This window comes from Camelina sativa, chromosome 17 (assembly GCF_030686135.1).
Source record: "Camelina sativa cultivar CO46 ecotype springtype chromosome 17, ASM3068613v1".
Classification (NCBI taxonomy): Eukaryota; Viridiplantae; Streptophyta; class Magnoliopsida; order Brassicales; family Brassicaceae; genus Camelina; species Camelina sativa.
Window position 1 is genome coordinate 25,390,484 of NC_141896.1, and position 19,075 is coordinate 25,409,558.

Genomic DNA, 19,075 nt, shown 5'->3' on the forward strand with positions numbered 1-19,075 from the left:
GATGCATCTGTCTCTACTATCATGAATGCATTGGGGTGTGGGATGACTAGACATGGTAGTGTTATAACCTTTTTCTTGATATCCTGGACTAGACTAGTATGCAGACTTGACCATGGTATGGGGTTCTTTTGTAATCTTTGAAACAATGGTTGAATAGTTTTTCGTAGATTAGGTAGAAAATCAGATATGTAGTTTAGGCAACCTAAAAATCTTTGTAATTGTGATTTTTCTTTTATTTCATCTGGAAATTTATTTGCAAATTCTATAGATCTAGATATAGGTGTTATAGTACCTTGATATATGTTGTGGCCTAGAAAACGTATTTTTGTTTGAAATATTTGCATCTTTTTTGCGGATACTACTAGTCCATGCTTTTTAACAATGTTTAAAAAGGTGTATAGATGTTTAAAGTGTTGGTCGATGGATTTTGAATATATTAACACATCATCTATGTATACAATAGAGAAGGTGGAGTAAGGGTTAAATATTTCGTTCATTATATTTTGAAATTCGGATGGTGCGTTTTTTAAACCGAAAGGCATAACATTCCATTCGTAATGCCCAAAAGGCACTGTGAATGCTGTTTTATATTTATCCTTCTCGGCAATTTGTATTTGCCAAAATCCACTTTTCATGTCAAATTTAGAGAATATACAGGCGTCATATAATCGTTTTAATAGATCTCTTTTGTTTGGTATTGGGTATCTTATCCATTGTATTACATTGTTTAAGGGTTTATAGTTGATTACTAAGCGTGGTACTCCTCTTTCTTTTTCAGCTTGGTTGTTAACATAAAATGCTGAACAACTCCAAGGAGATTTAGATTTTCTTATTAAGTTCTTATCTAGTAATTCTTGTATTTCTTTTTTGCAATATTCTAAAAGTTCTTGATTCATTTGAATAGGTCTAGCTTTAGTTGGAATATTTTTTTCGTTAAAATCTTTTTCGTAGGGTATTTCAACAATATGTTTTTTTCTTTCCCAAAAGGCATTTGGGAGTTCAGAACATATTTGGTGTAGTAGTTCAACTTCTAAAGTTTTTATTTTATTTGTCACTTGTGGATCACTTAGTTGTTGTTCTATATGTTGGTATTTTATTTCTTGTTGTAAATATTGTATATGTTTTTGTTTCCCGTCTATTAAATTTATAGATTTTTCTATTGTTGAATTTTGTAAGGCTAAGATTTCTTTTGTTTTCATTGGGGATAGAAATTCAAACATTATTTTCTCTCCTACAATTTTTGTGGTAATCCCTAGTTCTGTAACTTTAAACGGATAAATTTGTGTAAAAAATGGTGTTCCTAGTATAACTTCTTGGCTTAAGTTTTTTACAAGGATAAATTGAGTTTTAAAACAATAATTTTTGTTACAGATTTTTGCTTTAGGTAATTTGTAGTTGACCTTCAAACTACTTCCGTTTGCACCACTAAGTTTTTCATATGTTTTTTCATAGAATTTTGTAGGAACTATTCCTTCTCTAATACAATTATAGTCAGCTCCTGTATCTAGAAGTGCTATTGTTTCTAGTTTAAAATCATACCCTATGTGTATTGTGATTTTTGTATACCATTTTTGATAGTTTATTTTGTTTATTATCTGGATATATTCTTCTTCTTCTTTTGTTTGTTTATGGTTTTCAGGGTTGCTTGTGGAGGGTTTGTCCATTGTTGTGGGTGGAGATTCATGGACTTTTGGTTCTATAAGGGCTAATCTAGCGTCTACTTGCAATTGATGAAGTTGATGTTGGTGAACTATTTGTTGTAATTCTTTTATTTGTGTTTTTAAATTTTTAACTTCTCCTTGTAATTCACCAGTGGTTACTTGTTTAAAAAGTGTTGGAGAGGGATATTTTTCTATTATTTTGTTAAGACTAAAAGGTTGTGGAGTTAATAATTGATTTTCTCGTTGCACTAAATCTTTTAATTTTAATAAATATTCCTTTTTGGTTTCGTGATCATCTATTTTATCTATAATATCTATTAAAAATTGTTTGTCAATGTCTTTTGTAATTACGTTTATTGTTTTACAATTGCATATGCCATCTGAGATATTTTCAGAATTTTGAGAGGATGTATCACTTTCATCTTCTATTATGTCTAGAGAAGGGTCGCTACTGAGTTCTTCTGAATTTTCAGTTTCTGAAAGAAGTAATTTTTCTAATTTTTCTTTAATGTCTTGTTGATCGTGAAATATTTCATTGATTTTTCTTTTCATTTTACAATCTGTAGATTTATGTCCTGGCCGTTTACAGTTCCAGCATATAATTCTTTCTTTTTTAGATGGTTCTCTGGGATTTTTGTTTTTTGTATAGTATGAGTTAAAAAATTTCTTTGTAAATCTTTTACTTTTATTATAAGGTTGTGGATAAAAAGTTTTATTTTGTTTGCGTAGTTTTCTTCTTTCTCTAGAAGGTGGAGTGAGACGATTGTAACCATATTGTTCACAAAATGAACCCATAGTTTCTGCAAATTTAAATTTGTTACTTTGCTTTTTATCTTTGTGTTCTTGACATATTTGTAGACCTTCCTTTTTAATAAAGGCAAACAATTGACCATAGGTTATGGTATCCCATGGGATTGGTTGTCCTCCAGAATAATCTTTTAGTTTATTAATTAATCGTTCTGCGAAAAATGATGGTAATCCTGCGATGAACCGTTCTTTCCAGAAGGGTTGGTTGCAGTCGTGTCTTTGAAATATGTTGGTTACAAATATATCTTTATACCATTTAAAGTCCCCTAGTGTTGGACATCTAAGATTTGTTAAAATAAGTTTTTTACTTGTTAGTTCTTCCGAAGGGTTTCCTACAAAGTGCATGGTCATGGTGTGGAGTAATACTTCTACAGCATTTTGAACTTGGTCTTCTTCATAAAAACCATCTTGTCCTTCTACTCTTCTAGTTTCAGTATGGTTTAGAATAGAATTTTGAGTTTCTACGCCTAAAGCATTATCCCACCAAAATTTCAGGGCTCCATTGAAGCCCGAGATTAGCATGACACATGCTTGGTGGTCTGACATTCCTTTAGCTTTATAGGATAGGGTTGCCATCCCCATTTCTTGAAATAAATTCATCATTTCATATTCGGATCTACCATCTATATTCCATTCATATATGCCTTCTCCGTTGTAAAAGTTCGTTGAGGGAAATTTATGATGTTCTTCAAATAATAAGTCGGGTGGTGAGTGCCTTGGATAATATGGTTTTTTGGATGGTTGAAAGTTTCTTTTTATTCTATTTATTTCTATATCGGTTTCAGATCGAATGTTTTCGTCAATATTATTTATCCCCTTGGCTTTATCTAGTCTATCCAGTCTAGTTGAAATTGATTTTAAAATTTCATTTTCAGGAAATTTAATGGATTTTGTTAATGGTTTGAAGAGAGGTGGTGAGATTGCAGTAAAGGGTGAAGATAACGGCTGAGAGTTTGTTGTTATGTTTTTTTCGTCCTTTTCTAGTTTGTTATCAAGATTATCTATTTGTCGTGAAATAGTATGTAATATTTGACTTTGATAATTATTTTGTTCATATACTATCTTAATGTCTGCCATATATATTGAATCTTTATCATCTCGGTTTGCCCCGGTTCTAAAAGGTGTAGCGATTACTTGTCTTTGGGGAGTGTGAATTTTGATGTCTTTCAAAGGTGGATGAACTGATTTGTGTATTTCTCCGTTAGTCATTTCCCATGTGTGGTACAATGTGGAACTAGTGTTTATTGATTCATTTTTATATGGGTAGCATATGTTATTTTCTAAAGCATATGTTTCAAACCATGTGAAAAATGGAATATTTACTTCTATATTTTCCATGTAGTTATACCATATTTCTCTAAAAGTTGTAAGTTTTTCTTTATTAAAAGCTTGAAAGTACCATTTTCTTTTATCCTTGTTTTTATCTGATAAGAATTCTTCTTTAAGGTAATCTTTGTCTATTGTAAATGTTTTTATGATAACATTTATTGATTTAAAATCTGAAGTTGTTGGGGAAGTAGGAAAGTTAGACGATCCCACTTCTGACTGTTGAACTGGTTCAGCTATTGGTGCTTGAAAAATAATAGGTTTTTTCCCCTGGCTTTTTGTTAAAATTTGTTCTACACTTTCCTCTGATTCAGTGCTAGCTTGGCCAGTTCTGTACTCAGAGAAAGATGAACGTGGGTGGAATGAACTAAATTTTAATGATGGTGGATCTCTGAAAGAACCGAAGTTTAATAATATTTTTCCATCATATTGTTCTGTTATACTCGTAATAGTTCTTTGTTCAAAATTTCTTGGTGGTTGAGTAATATTAATTTTCCATTGATCAGGAATTGTAATTTCTGTCCATTTTAATTGTTTAGGTGTATATGTAGAGGTTGGTGTGTCTTTACCATGTGCAGCCAATATTGTTGTTTCGCCTTTATCATCTTGCAATAAACATCGTGGGTTGAACTCAGATGTAGATTGCTTAAAGTAAATACGATACAACAACAAATAGCCATGTCTTTCTTGCTGAAATTTAATTTCAGGCAAGTGTACGTTTAAAACTAAAGTATTAAATATTGTAGGGTCATGTAAGCTTACTTGAAAATTTGGTGCACAATTAAAATATATAGCTCCGTTGCATAAATTTGATTGTACTGCCCCTAATAAGGAGTCTTCAAATTTTAAAAGTGTTTTATCTCTTAATAACATGAGTATTGGGGAATCAATCCCTGTTCTAGATAAAGGTTTGATTGCTAATTGTATTAGGCCAAAATGAATATAATTAAAGTTTTTTCTTTTATAGTTTTCTAAAGCCATAGAAGAAAGTAGTTTAATTTCTTCAAATTCATTTTGTAATGATAAAGTTTGTTCATGTTCTTTAATTGAATATGCAGTTCTAAAATCAAAAGTTCCTATTTGATATATATTTTGTGGATTAACATGCGGTAGTTGATCTTTTGATATTTCTTGATTAAAGGTTGTGATTTTTGACATAATTTCTCTTGAATTAATTGTTTTTTGAGATGTAGAAGATGATGCATGCTTAGACTTAAACAACTTCCTAACCGTAGATGCCATGTTTAAATTATACTTAATCTAATGCTAAAAATGCAAACTAACCACTCTTATCGATGACGAAAGACGCATGGGCTTACCAACGGACTCACTGCCTTCTGGTCTTACGGCCTGGAACACCTACGCTATCAACGCTCCCGACAAGGTTCTGGTAGGTTGGTTTTTAACACTAGGCTTAGGTTTATAATAAACATGTCGTCGTTTGGCTTGGATGTTTTAAGAAAAACATATATCATACTATAAGCCGAAATTCTTTTGGCTCTGCTACCATACGTTCTTTCCAGAAGGGTTGGTTGCAGTCGTGTCTTTGAAATATGTTGGTTACAAATATATCTTTATACCATTTAAAGTCCCCTAGTGTTGGACATCTAAGATTTGTTAAAATAAGTTTTTTACTTGTTAGTTCTTCCGAAGGGTTTCCTACAAAGTGCATGGTCATGGTGTGGAGTAATACTTCTACAGCATTTTGAACTTGGTCTTCTTCATAAAAACCATCTTCTCCTTCTACTCTTCTAGTTTCAGTATGGTTTAGAATAGAATTTTGAGTTTCTACGCCTAAAGCATTATCCCACCAAAATTTAAGGGCTCCATTGAAGCCCGAGATTAGCATGACACATGCTTGGTGGTCTGACATTCCTTTAGCTTTATAGGATAGGGTTGCCATCCCCATTTCTTGAAATAAATTCATCATTTCATATTCGGATCTACCATCTATATTCCATTCATATATGCCTTCTCCGTTGTAAAAGTTCGTTGAGGGAAATTTATGATGTTCTTCAAATAATAAGTCGGGTGGTGAGTGCCTTGGATAATATGGTTTTTTGGATGGTTGAAAGTTTCTTTTTATTCTATTTATTTCTATATCGGTTTCAGATCGAATGTTTTCGTCAATATTATTTATCCCCTTGGCTTTATCTAGTCTATCCAGTCTAGTTGAAATTGATTTTAAAATTTCATTTTCAGGAAATTTAATGGATTTTGTTAATGGTTTGAAGAGAGGTGGTGAGATTGCAGTAAAGGGTGAAGATAACGGCTGAGAGTTTGTTGTTATGTTTTTTTCGTCCTTTTCTAGTTTGTTATCAAGATTATCTATTTGTCGTGAAATAGTATGATTAAACTTAAACTACTTTCTTCTATGGCTTTAGAAAACTATAAAAGAAAAAACTTTAATTATATTCATTTTGGCCTAATACAATTAGCAATCAAACCTTTATCTAGAACAGGGATTGATTCCCCAATACTCATGTTATTAAGAGATAAAACACTTTTAAAATTTGAAGACTCCTTATTAGGGGCAGTACAATCAAATTTATGCAACGGAGCTATATATTTTAATTGTGCACCAAATTTTCAAGTAAGCTTACATGACCCTACAATATTTAATACTTTAGTTTTAAACGTACACTTGCCTGAAATTAAATTTCAGCAAGAAAGACATGGCTATTTGTTGTTGTATCGTATTTACTTTAAGCAATCTACATCTGAGTTCAACCCACGATGTTTATTGCAAGATGATAAAGGCGAAACAACAATATTGGCTGCACATGGTAAAGACACACCAACCTCTACATATACACCTAAACAATTAAAATGGACAGAAATTACAATTCCTGATCAATGGAAAATTAATATTACTCAACCACCAAGAAATTTTGAACAAAGAACTATTACGAGTATAACAGAACAATATGATGGAAAAATATTATTAAACTTCGGTTCTTTCAGAGATCCACCATCATTAAAATTTAGTTCATTCCACCCACGTTCATCTTTCTCTGAGTACAGAACTGGCCAAGCTAGCACTGAATCAGAGGAAAGTGTAGAACAAATTTTAACAAAAAGCCAAGGGAAAAAACCTATTATTTTTCAAGCACCAATAGCTGAACCAGTTCAACAGTCAGAAGTGGGATCGTCTAACTTTCCTACTTCCCCAACAACTTCAGATTTTAAATCAATAAATGTTATCATAAAAACATTTACAATAGACAAAGATTACCTTAAAGAAGAATTCTTATCAGATAAAAACAAGGATAAAAGAAAATGGTACTTTCAAGCTTTTAATAAAGAAAAACTTACAACTTTTAGAGAAATATGGTATAACTACATGGAAAATATAGAAGTAAATATTCCATTTTTCACATGGTTTGAAACATATGCTTTAGAAAATAACATATGCTACCCATATAAAAATGAATCAATAAACACTAGTTCCACATTGTACCACACATGGGAAATGACTAACGGAGAAATACACAAATCAGTTCATCCACCTTTGAAAGACATCAAAATTCACACTCCCCAAAGACAAGTAATCGCTACACCTTTTAGAACCGGGGCAAACCGAGATGATAAAGATTCAATATATATGGCAGACATTAAGATAGTATATGAACAAAATAATTATCAAAGTCAAATATTACATACTATTTCACGACAAATAGATAATCTTGATAACAAACTAGAAAAGGACGAAAAAAACATAACAACAAACTCTCAGCCGTTATCTTCACCCTTTACTGCAATCTCACCACCTCTCTTCAAACCATTAACAAAATCCATTAAATTTCCTGAAAATGAAATTTTAAAATCAATTTCAACTAGACTGGATAGACTAGATAAAGCCAAGGGGATAAATAATATTGACGAAAACATTCGATCTGAAACCGATATAGAAATAAATAGAATAAAAAGAAACTTTCAACCATCCAAAAAACCATATTATCCAAGGCACTCACCACCCGACTTATTATTTGAAGAACATCATAAATTTCCCTCAACGAACTTTTACAACGGAGAAGGCATATATGAATGGAATATAGATGGTAGATCCGAATATGAAATGATGAATTTATTTCAAGAAATGGGGATGGCAACCCTATCCTATAAAGCTAAAGGAATGTCAGACCACCAAGCATGTGTCATGCTAATCTCGGGCTTCAATGGAGCCCTGAAATTTTGGTGGGATAATGCTTTAGGCGTAGAAACTCAAAATTCTATTCTAAACCATACTGAAACTAGAAGAGTAGAAGGAGAAGATGGTTTTTATGAAGAAGACCAAGTTCAAAATGCTGTAGAAGTATTACTCCACACCATGACCATGCACTTTGTAGGAAACCCTTCGGAAGAACTAACAAGTAAAAAACTTATTTTAACAAATCTTAGATGTCCAACACTAGGGGACTTTAAATGGTATAAAGATATATTTGTAACCAACATATTTCAAAGACACGACTGCAACCAACCCTTCTGGAAAGAACGGTTCATCGCAGGATTACCATCATTTTTCGCAGAACGATTAATTAATAAACTAAAAGATTATTCTGGAGGACAACCAATCCCATGGGATACCATAACCTATGGTCAATTGTTTGCCTTTATTAAAAAGGAAGGTCTACAAATATGTCAAGAACACAAAGATAAAAAGCAAAGTAACAAATTTAAATTTGCAGAAACTATGGGTTCATTTTGTGAACAATATGGTTACAATCGTCTCACTCCACCTTCTAGAGAAAGAAGAAAACTACGCAAACAAAATAAAACTTTTTATCCACAACCTTATAATAAAAGTAAAAGATTTACAAAGAAATTTTTTAACTCATACTATACAAAAAACAAAAATCCCAGAGAACCATCTAAAAAAGAAAGAATTATATGCTGGAACTGTAAACGGCCAGGACATAAATCTACAGATTGTAAAATGAAAAGAAAAATCAATGAAATATTTCACGATCAACAAGACATTAAAGAAAAATTAGAAAAATTACTTCTTTCAGAAACTGAAAATTCAGAAGAACTCAGTAGCGACCCTTCTCTAGACATAATAGAAGATGAAAGTGATACATCCTCTCAAAATTCTGAAAATATCTCAGATGGCATATGCAATTGTAAAACAATAAACGTAATTACAAAAGACATTGACAAACAATTTTTAATAGATATTATAGATAAAATAGATGATCACGAAACCAAAAAGGAATATTTATTAAAATTAAAAGATTTAGTGCAACGAGAAAATCAATTATTAACTCCACAACCTTTTAGTCTTAACAAAATAATAGAAAAATATCCCTCTCCAACACTTTTTAAACAAGTAACCACTGGTGAATTACAAGGAGAAGTTAAAAATTTAAAAACACAAATAAAAGAATTACAACAAATAGTTCACCAACATCAACTTCATCAATTGCAAGTAGACGCTAGATTAGCCCTTATAGAACCAAAAGTCCATGAATCTCCACCCACAACAATGGACAAACCCTCCACAAGCAACCCTGAAAACCATAAACAAACAAAAGAAGAAGAAGAATATATCCAGATAATAAACAAAATAAACTATCAAAAATGGTATACAAAAATCACAATACACATAGGGTATGATTTTAAACTAGAAACAATAGCACTTCTAGATACAGGAGCTGACTATAATTGTATTAGAGAAAGAATAGTTCCTACAAAATTCTATGAAAAAACATATGAAAAACTTAGTGGTGCAAACGGAAGTAGTTTGAAGGTCAACTACAAATTACCTAAAGCAAAAATCTGTAACAAAAATTATTGTTTTAAAACTCAATTTATCCTTGTAAAAAACTTAAGCCAAGAAGTTATACTAGGAACACCATTTTTTACACAAATTTATCCGTTTAAAGTTACAGAACTAGGGATTACCACAAAAATTGTAGGAGAGAAAATAATGTTTGAATTTCTATCCCCAATGAAAACAAAAGAAATCTTAGCCTTACAAAATTCAACAATAGAAAAATCTATAAATTTAATAGACGGGAAACAAAAACATATACAATATTTACAACAAGAAATAAAATACCAACATATAGAACAACAACTAAGTGATCCACAAGTGACAAATAAAATAAAAACTTTAGAAGTTGAACTACTACACCAAATATGTTCTGAACTCCCAAATGCCTTTTGGGAAAGAAAAAAACATATTGTTGAAATACCCTACGAAAAAGATTTTAACGAAAAAAATATTCCAACTAAAGCTAGACCTATTCAAATGAATCAAGAACTTTTAGAATATTGCAAAAAAGAAATACAAGAATTACTAGATAAGAACTTAATAAGAAAATCTAAATCTCCTTGGAGTTGTTCAGCATTTTATGTTAACAACCAAGCTGAAAAAGAAAGAGGAGTACCACGCTTAGTAATCAACTATAAACCCTTAAACAATGTAATACAATGGATAAGATACCCAATACCAAACAAAAGAGATCTATTAAAACGATTATATGACGCCTGTATATTCTCTAAATTTGACATGAAAAGTGGATTTTGGCAAATACAAATTGCCGAGAAGGATAAATATAAAACAGCATTCACAGTGCCTTTTGGGCATTACGAATGGAATGTTATGCCTTTCGGTTTAAAAAACGCACCATCCGAATTTCAAAATATAATGAACGAAATATTTAACCCTTACTCCACCTTCTCTATTGTATACATAGATGATGTGTTAATATATTCAAAATCCATCGACCAACACTTTAAACATCTATACACCTTTTTAAACATTGTTAAAAAGCATGGACTAGTAGTATCCGCAAAAAAGATGCAAATATTTCAAACAAAAATACGTTTTCTAGGCCACAACATATATCAAGGTACTATAACACCTATATCTAGATCTATAGAATTTGCAAATAAATTTCCAGATGAAATAAAAGAAAAATCACAATTACAAAGATTTTTAGGTTGCCTAAACTACATATCTGATTTTCTACCTAATCTACGAAAAACTATTCAACCATTGTTTCAAAGATTACAAAAGAACCCCATACCATGGTCAAGTCTGCATACTAGTCTAGTCCAGGATATCAAGAAAAAGGTTATAACACTACCATGTCTAGTCATCCCACACCCCAATGCATTCATGATAGTAGAGACAGATGCATCAGAAATAGGTTACGAGGGGATCCTTAAACAGAAAATGCCAGAGTCAACCCAAGAGTCTATAGTTCGTTTCCACTCAGGAGTATGGCTTGGACCACAAAAGAATTACTCTACAGTTAAAAAAGAAGTTTTATCTATAGTAAACTGTATTTCTAAATTTCAAGATGATTTAATAAACAAAAAGTTTTTACTACGTGTCGATTGCAAATCGGCGAAAGAGATTTTACAAAAGGATGTTAAAAACTTAGTCTCTAAACAAATATTTGCTAGATGGCAAGCTATTTTATCTGTTTTTGATTTTGATATACAATATATAAAAGGGGAAAATAATTCTTTACCTGATTTTCTAACAAGGGAGTACTTACAGGGAAAATCTCAGGATCACCAAAATGAGTGAAACACAAAAGAAACCAATGAGTGCATCAGACTACGTCAAGAATCAACCACATTTACAAGGAAAGCAATTAACCACTAGCAACCAATTCTCTGCCTTGGCGGAATTTCCTCCTTTATCCTACGCAAAAGCCGTCAACCCCCAGCCACAAAAAATATCCAATCCATCCTCCTCACAAAAAACCATAGATCAAAAATCGTCCTACTTCCTTAAACCACAACGCCAACACCTTATTACAACCTCATTTACCAAACCAATATCCCTTAAAGATCTAACCCAATATACCAACCGCATATTTTACGAAGAAAGTCAATACCTTACCGATAACCTTACCAAAAACCACACATTCTACGAATTCATTCTCGTAGACACCAAATCAGTAGAAATAACCCACCATACCGACAAGAATGACCCAAACCTTATTTCCTACTCCACCTGCAAAATCCTCAAAGTATGCAATCCCCAAGATCTCGGATTCATAAACCTGCACACCGCAAAAGAATTCTCCATCCCGGGGTTCCATATTCCAAGATTTACCTACATAGATTACCAGAAGGCCTTTTTCCACACCCTTTACTTACGAACCTATGATCACTCCTGGTTCCTTTCCTTTGACTTTCATTGCCCCAAGACAATACCAGGATGGTTCTACGAATGGTGGTACTGGTTTGGCCAAACCGATGACATATATCCACCCCAAATACCCAAGGTTTCACTACCCTACTACACTAAACACGAAAAACACCAACTCATCGGCCCTTTACCAAAGATAGCCTTCCACATAGATATGGGAATACCCTGGATACTATCTTGGCACTACAACCTTCTACCCTTCTTACCAGAGATGCCATATTCACTAGTCCGCGAATTCAGAATCAAATGGTGGGACAAATATAACCTCGACCGCTGCTCTTTATCCAACTTGGAGAAATGGATCCAGACACATCAACAAATAAAGCAATCCATAGCTACAGTATCCCGAGCATTACCACCTATTCAAACAAAAAATTCGCCACACAAACCACCAAGTCCTACAGAATCAACAACTTCGTCCTCCGGATCCAAGAAAAGTAAAGGCAAAGAAAAACTCAAGAAACTCCTCGAGACAATAGCTATGCAAATATCCTCCTCAGACGACGAAGATGATATAACACAAGACAACAATACGCAAGACGACGATCCATTCTAAAAAAAAAAAAAAAAAAAAAAAAAAAAAAAAAAAAAAAAAAAAAAAAAAAAAAAAAAAAAAAAAAAAAAAAAACGTGAAAGTATCATGGTAGAGCTCTTTTATTATATCTTTAAGTTATGTGCTTGTAATATAAATACATATATATTCAGTATATAGTTTTGTAGAAGCTACCTCTTCCACCGACTCCATCAACACTCCAATTTTCAAGACAAGATGAAGACAAAAAGACAATTATGCAACAGCTCAACTATCAATACAAGACTTCAAGACCAAGAAATGAAGACTTCAGTATTATAACAAGACAAAGACTTCAATCAACAAAGGATTACTCATCTCTCGCAATGTCAAAAATAGGACACGTCGACAACAACTTACGCAACTTCACACAGCTTTGTATAAATAAGGAAGTGAGAGGAATAGGAGAGGGCAGAGTGTTTTTAGCGATCATTCACAAATTCCCTATACATCCTACTCTCCAATTTTCATAAGTTTGTTTTCAAAGTTTGTATCTTTACTCTTGTATTTTAACCAAGTTTAAATAAAGTAAGTTTAATCATCCCTCTTATCTATATTTTAAGTTAATTTGCTTATTTATACACTGGTTTTACTCTAGTTATATTACAATCTAGAAAAAATAATCTATATATTTTATCCTGGGTTTTGTTAAAGAACGTATGATATATGTTTTTCTTAAAACATCCAAGCCAAACGACGACATGTTTATTATAAACCTAAGCCTAGTGTTAAAAACCAACCTACCAGAACCTTGTCGGGAGCGTTGATAGCGTAGGTGTTCCAGGCCGTAAGACCAGAAGGCAGTGAGTCCGTTGGTAAGCCCATGCGTCTTTCGTCATCGATAAGAGTGGTTAGTTTGCATTTTTAGCATTAGATTAAGTATAATTTAAACATGGCATCTACGGTTAGGAAGTTGTTTAAGTCTAAGCATGCATCATCTTCTACATCTCAAAAAACAATTAATTCAAGAGAAATTATGTCAAAAATCACAACCTTTAATCAAGAAATATCAAAAGATCAACTACCGCATGTTAATCCACAAAATATATATCAAATAGGAACTTTTGATTTTAGAACTGCATATTCAATTAAAGAACATGAACAAACTTTATCATTACAAAATGAATTTGAAGAAATTAAACTACTTTCTTCTATGGCTTTAGAAAACTATAAAAGAAAAAACTTTAATTATATTCATTTTGGCCTAATACAATTAGCAATCAAACCTTTATCTAGAACAGGGATTGATTCCCCAATACTCATGTTATTAAGAGATAAAACACTTTTAAAATTTGAAGACTCCTTATTAGGGGCAGTACAATCAAATTTATGCAACGGAGCTATATATTTTAATTGTGCACCAAATTTTCAAGTAAGCTTACATGACCCTACAATATTTAATACTTTAGTTTTAAACGTACACTTGCCTGAAATTAAATTTCAGCAAGAAAGACATGGCTATTTGTTGTTGTATCGTATTTACTTTAAGCAATCTACATCTGAGTTCAACCCACGATGTTTATTGCAAGATGATAAAGGCGAAACAACAATATTGGCTGCACATGGTAAAGACACACCAACCTCTACATATACACCTAAACAATTAAAATGGACAGAAATTACAATTCCTGATCAATGGAAAATTAATATTACTCAACCACCAAGAAATTTTGAACAAAGAACTATTACGAGTATAACAGAACAATATGATGGAAAAATATTATTAAACTTCGGTTCTTTCAGAGATCCACCATCATTAAAATTTAGTTCATTCCACCCACGTTCATCTTTCTCTGAGTACAGAACTGGCCAAGCTAGCACTGAATCAGAGGAAAGTGTAGAACAAATTTTAACAAAAAGCCAAGGGAAAAAACCTATTATTTTTCAAGCACCAATAGCTGAACCAGTTCAACAGTCAGAAGTGGGATCGTCTAACTTTCCTACTTCCCCAACAACTTCAGATTTTAAATCAATAAATGTTATCATAAAAACATTTACAATAGACAAAGATTACCTTAAAGAAGAATTCTTATCAGATAAAAACAAGGATAAAAGAAAATGGTACTTTCAAGCTTTTAATAAAGAAAAACTTACAACTTTTAGAGAAATATGGTATAACTACATGGAAAATATAGAAGTAAATATTCCATTTTTCACATGGTTTGAAACATATGCTTTAGAAAATAACATATGCTACCCATATAAAAATGAATCAATAAACACTAGTTCCACATTGTACCACACATGGGAAATGACTAACGGAGAAATACACAAATCAGTTCATCCACCTTTGAAAGACATCAAAATTCACACTCCCCAAAGACAAGTAATCGCTACACCTTTTAGAACCGGGGCAAACCGAGATGATAAAGATTCAATATATATGGCAGACATTAAGATAGTATATGAACAAAATAATTATCAAAGTCAAATATTACATACTATTTCACGACAAATAGATAATCTTGATAACAAACTAGAAAAGGACGAAAAAAACATAACAACAAACTCTCAGCCGTTATCTTCACCCTTTACTGCAATCTCACCACCTCTCTTCAAACCATTAACAAAATCCATTAAATTTCCTGAAAATGAAATTTTAAAATCAATTTCAACTAGACTGGATAGACTAGATAAAGCCAAGGGGATAAATAATATTGACGAAAACATTCGATCTGAAACCGATATAGAAATAAATAGAATAAAAAGAAACTTTCAACCATCCAAAAAACCATATTATCCAAGGCACTCACCACCCGACTTATTATTTGAAGAACATCATAAATTTCCCTCAACGAACTTTTACAACGGAGAAGGCATATATGAATGGAATATAGATGGTAGATCCGAATATGAAATGATGAATTTATTTCAAGAAATGGGGATGGCAACCCTATCCTATAAAGCTAAAGGAATGTCAGACCACCAAGCATGTGTCATGCTAATCTCGGGCTTCAATGGAGCCCTGAAATTTTGGTGGGATAATGCTTTAGGCGTAGAAACTCAAAATTCTATTCTAAACCATACTGAAACTAGAAGAGTAGAAGGAGAAGATGGTTTTTATGAAGAAGACCAAGTTCAAAATGCTGTAGAAGTATTACTCCACACCATGACCATGCACTTTGTAGGAAACCCTTCGGAAGAACTAACAAGTAAAAAACTTATTTTAACAAATCTTAGATGTCCAACACTAGGGGACTTTAAATGGTATAAAGATATATTTGTAACCAACATATTTCAAAGACACGACTGCAACCAACCCTTCTGGAAAGAACGGTTCATCGCAGGATTACCATCATTTTTCGCAGAACGATTAATTAATAAACTAAAAGATTATTCTGGAGGACAACCAATCCCATGGGATACCATAACCTATGGTCAATTGTTTGCCTTTATTAAAAAGGAAGGTCTACAAATATGTCAAGAACACAAAGATAAAAAGCAAAGTAACAAATTTAAATTTGCAGAAACTATGGGTTCATTTTGTGAACAATATGGTTACAATCGTCTCACTCCACCTTCTAGAGAAAGAAGAAAACTACGCAAACAAAATAAAACTTTTTATCCACAACCTTATAATAAAAGTAAAAGATTTACAAAGAAATTTTTTAACTCATACTATACAAAAAACAAAAATCCCAGAGAACCATCTAAAAAAGAAAGAATTATATGCTGGAACTGTAAACGGCCAGGACATAAATCTACAGATTGTAAAATGAAAAGAAAAATCAATGAAATATTTCACGATCAACAAGACATTAAAGAAAAATTAGAAAAATTACTTCTTTCAGAAACTGAAAATTCAGAAGAACTCAGTAGCGACCCTTCTCTAGACATAATAGAAGATGAAAGTGATACATCCTCTCAAAATTCTGAAAATATCTCAGATGGCATATGCAATTGTAAAACAATAAACGTAATTACAAAAGACATTGACAAACAATTTTTAATAGATATTATAGATAAAATAGATGATCACGAAACCAAAAAGGAATATTTATTAAAATTAAAAGATTTAGTGCAACGAGAAAATCAATTATTAACTCCACAACCTTTTAGTCTTAACAAAATAATAGAAAAATATCCCTCTCCAACACTTTTTAAACAAGTAACCACTGGTGAATTACAAGGAGAAGTTAAAAATTTAAAAACACAAATAAAAGAATTACAACAAATAGTTCACCAACATCAACTTCATCAATTGCAAGTAGACGCTAGATTAGCCCTTATAGAACCAAAAGTCCATGAATCTCCACCCACAACAATGGACAAACCCTCCACAAGCAACCCTGAAAACCATAAACAAACAAAAGAAGAAGAAGAATATATCCAGATAATAAACAAAATAAACTATCAAAAATGGTATACAAAAATCACAATACACATAGGGTATGATTTTAAACTAGAAACAATAGCACTTCTAGATACAGGAGCTGACTATAATTGTATTAGAGAAGGAATAGTTCCTACAAAATTCTATGAAAAAACATATGAAAAACTTAGTGGTGCAAACGGAAGTAGTTTGAAGGTCAACTACAAATTACCTAAAGCAAAAATCTGTAACAAAAATTATTGTTTTAAAACTCAATTTATCCTTGTAAAAAACTTAAGCCAAGAAGTTATACTAGGAACACCATTTTTTACACAAATTTATCCGTTTAAAGTTACAGAACTAGGGATTACCACAAAAATTGTAGGAGAGAAAATAATGTTTGAATTTCTATCCCCAATGAAAACAAAAGAAATCTTAGCCTTACAAAATTCAACAATAGAAAAATCTATAAATTTAATAGACGGGAAACAAAAACATATACAATATTTACAACAAGAAATAAAATACCAACATATAGAACAACAACTAAGTGATCCACAAGTGACAAATAAAATAAAAACTTTAGAAGTTGAACTACTACACCAAATATGTTCTGAACTCCCAAATGCCTTTTGGGAAAGAAAAAAACATATTGTTGAAATACCCTACGAAAAAGATTTTAACGAAAAAAATATTCCAACTAAAGCTAGACCTATTCAAATGAATCAAGAACTTTTAGAATATTGCAAAAAAGAAATACAAGAATTACTAGATAAGAACTTAATAAGAAAATCTAAATCTCCTTGGAGTTGTTCAGCATTTTATGTTAACAACCAAGCTGAAAAAGAAAGAGGAGTACCACGCTTAGTAATCAACTATAAACCCTTAAACAATGTAATACAATGGATAAGATACCCAATACCAAACAAAAGAGATCTATTAAAACGATTATATGACGCCTGTATATTCTCTAAATTTGACATGAAAAGTGGATTTTGGCAAATACAAATTGCCGAGAAGGATAAATATAAAACAGCATTCACAGTGCCTTTTGGGCATTACGAATGGAATGTTATGCCTTTCGGTTTAAAAAACGCACCATCCGAATTTCAAAATATAATGAACGAAATATTTAACCCTTACTCCACCTTCTCTATTGTATACATAGATGATGTGTTAATATATTCAAAATCCATCGACCAACACTTTAAACATCTATACACCTTTTTAAACATTGTTAAAAAGCATGGACTAGTAGTATCCGCAAAAAAGATGCAAATATTTCAAACAAAAATACGTTTTCTAGGCCACAACATATATCAAGGTACTATAACACCTATATCTAGATCTATAGAATTTGCAAATAAATTTCCAGATGAAATAAAAGAAAAATCACAATTACAAAGATTTTTAGGTTGCCTAAACTACATATCTGATTTTCTACCTAATCTACGAAAAACTATTCAACCATTGTTTCAAAGATTACAAAAGAACCCCATACCATGGTCAAGTCTTCATACTAGTCTAGTCCAGGATATCAAGAAAAAGGTTATAACACTACCATGTCTAGTCATCCCACACCCCAATGCATTCATGATAGTAGAGACAGATGCATCAGAAATAGGTTACGGGGGGATCCTTAAACAGAAAATGCCAGAGTCAACCCAAGAGTCTATAGTTCGTTTCCACTCAGGAGTATGGCTTGGACCACAAAAGAATTACTCTACAGTTAAAAAAGAAGTTTTATCTATAGTAAACTGTATTTCTAAATTTCAAGATGATTTAATAAACAAAAAGTTTTTACTACGTGTCGATTGCAAATCGGCGAAAGAGATTTTACAAAAGGATGTTAAAAACTTAGTCTCTAAACAAATATTTGCTAGATGGCAAGCTATTTTATCTGTTTTTGATTTTGATATACAATATATAAAAGGGGAAAATAATTCTTTACCTGATTTTCTAACAAGGGAGTACTTACAGGGAAAATCTCAGGATCACCAAAATGAGTGAAACACAAAAAAACCAATGAGTGCATCAGACTACGTCAAGAATCAACCACATTTACAAGGAAAGCAATTAACCACTAGCAACCAATTCTCTGCCTTGGCGGAATTTCCTCCTTTATCCTACGCAAAAGCCGTCAACCCCCAGCCACAAAAAATATCCAATCCATCCTCCTCACAAAAAACCATAGATCAAAAATCGTCCTACTTCCTTAAACCACA

The 19,075-nt window shown here is 32.0% G+C and overlaps 3 protein-coding genes across 3 annotated transcripts; 2 read left to right on the forward strand and 1 right to left on the reverse strand.

The window, feature by feature from the left end:
* Positions 1–1,407: 1,407 nt before the first annotated feature.
* On the reverse strand, positions 1,408–4,028 carry LOC147924290 (uncharacterized). The gene is made up of 2 exons (XM_087496702.1): positions 1,911–4,028; positions 1,408–1,425 (listed from the first exon to the last, which is right to left on the reverse strand). The coding sequence occupies exons 1-2, from the start codon at positions 3,804–3,806 to the stop codon at positions 1,408–1,410; spliced, it is 1,914 nt and encodes a 637-aa protein (XP_087352828.1). The 5' UTR covers positions 3,807–4,028.
* A 2,609-nt stretch (positions 4,029–6,637) lies between these two features.
* Positions 6,638–11,337, forward strand: LOC147924291 (uncharacterized). The gene is made up of 2 exons (XM_087496703.1): positions 6,638–9,033; positions 11,308–11,337. Exons 1-2 carry the CDS (start codon positions 7,138–7,140, stop codon positions 11,335–11,337), a joined length of 1,926 nt encoding a protein of 641 aa, XP_087352829.1. The 5' UTR covers positions 6,638–7,137.
* A 2,823-nt stretch (positions 11,338–14,160) lies between these two features.
* LOC147924292 (uncharacterized) lies at positions 14,161–18,860 on the forward strand. The gene is made up of 2 exons (XM_087496704.1): positions 14,161–16,556; positions 18,831–18,860. Exons 1-2 carry the CDS (start codon positions 14,661–14,663, stop codon positions 18,858–18,860), a joined length of 1,926 nt encoding a protein of 641 aa, XP_087352830.1. The 5' UTR covers positions 14,161–14,660.
* The last annotated feature ends 215 nt before the right edge of the window (positions 18,861–19,075 follow it).

Bases quoted from the DNA above. Each gene is read 5' to 3' on its own strand.
- LOC147924290 (XM_087496702.1), bottom strand. From the start codon at position 3,806: ATGGAAAATATAGAAGTAAATATTCCATTTTTCACATGGTTTGAAACA.
- LOC147924291 (XM_087496703.1), top strand. From the start codon at position 7,138: ATGGAAAATATAGAAGTAAATATTCCATTTTTCACATGGTTTGAAACA. The intron at 9,034-11,307 runs GTGCAACGAGAA...GAGTACTTACAG, and splicing joins TATTAAAATTAAAAGATTTA to GGAAAATCTCAGGATCACCA.
- LOC147924292 (XM_087496704.1), top strand. From the start codon at position 14,661: ATGGAAAATATAGAAGTAAATATTCCATTTTTCACATGGTTTGAAACA. The intron at 16,557-18,830 runs GTGCAACGAGAA...GAGTACTTACAG, and splicing joins TATTAAAATTAAAAGATTTA to GGAAAATCTCAGGATCACCA.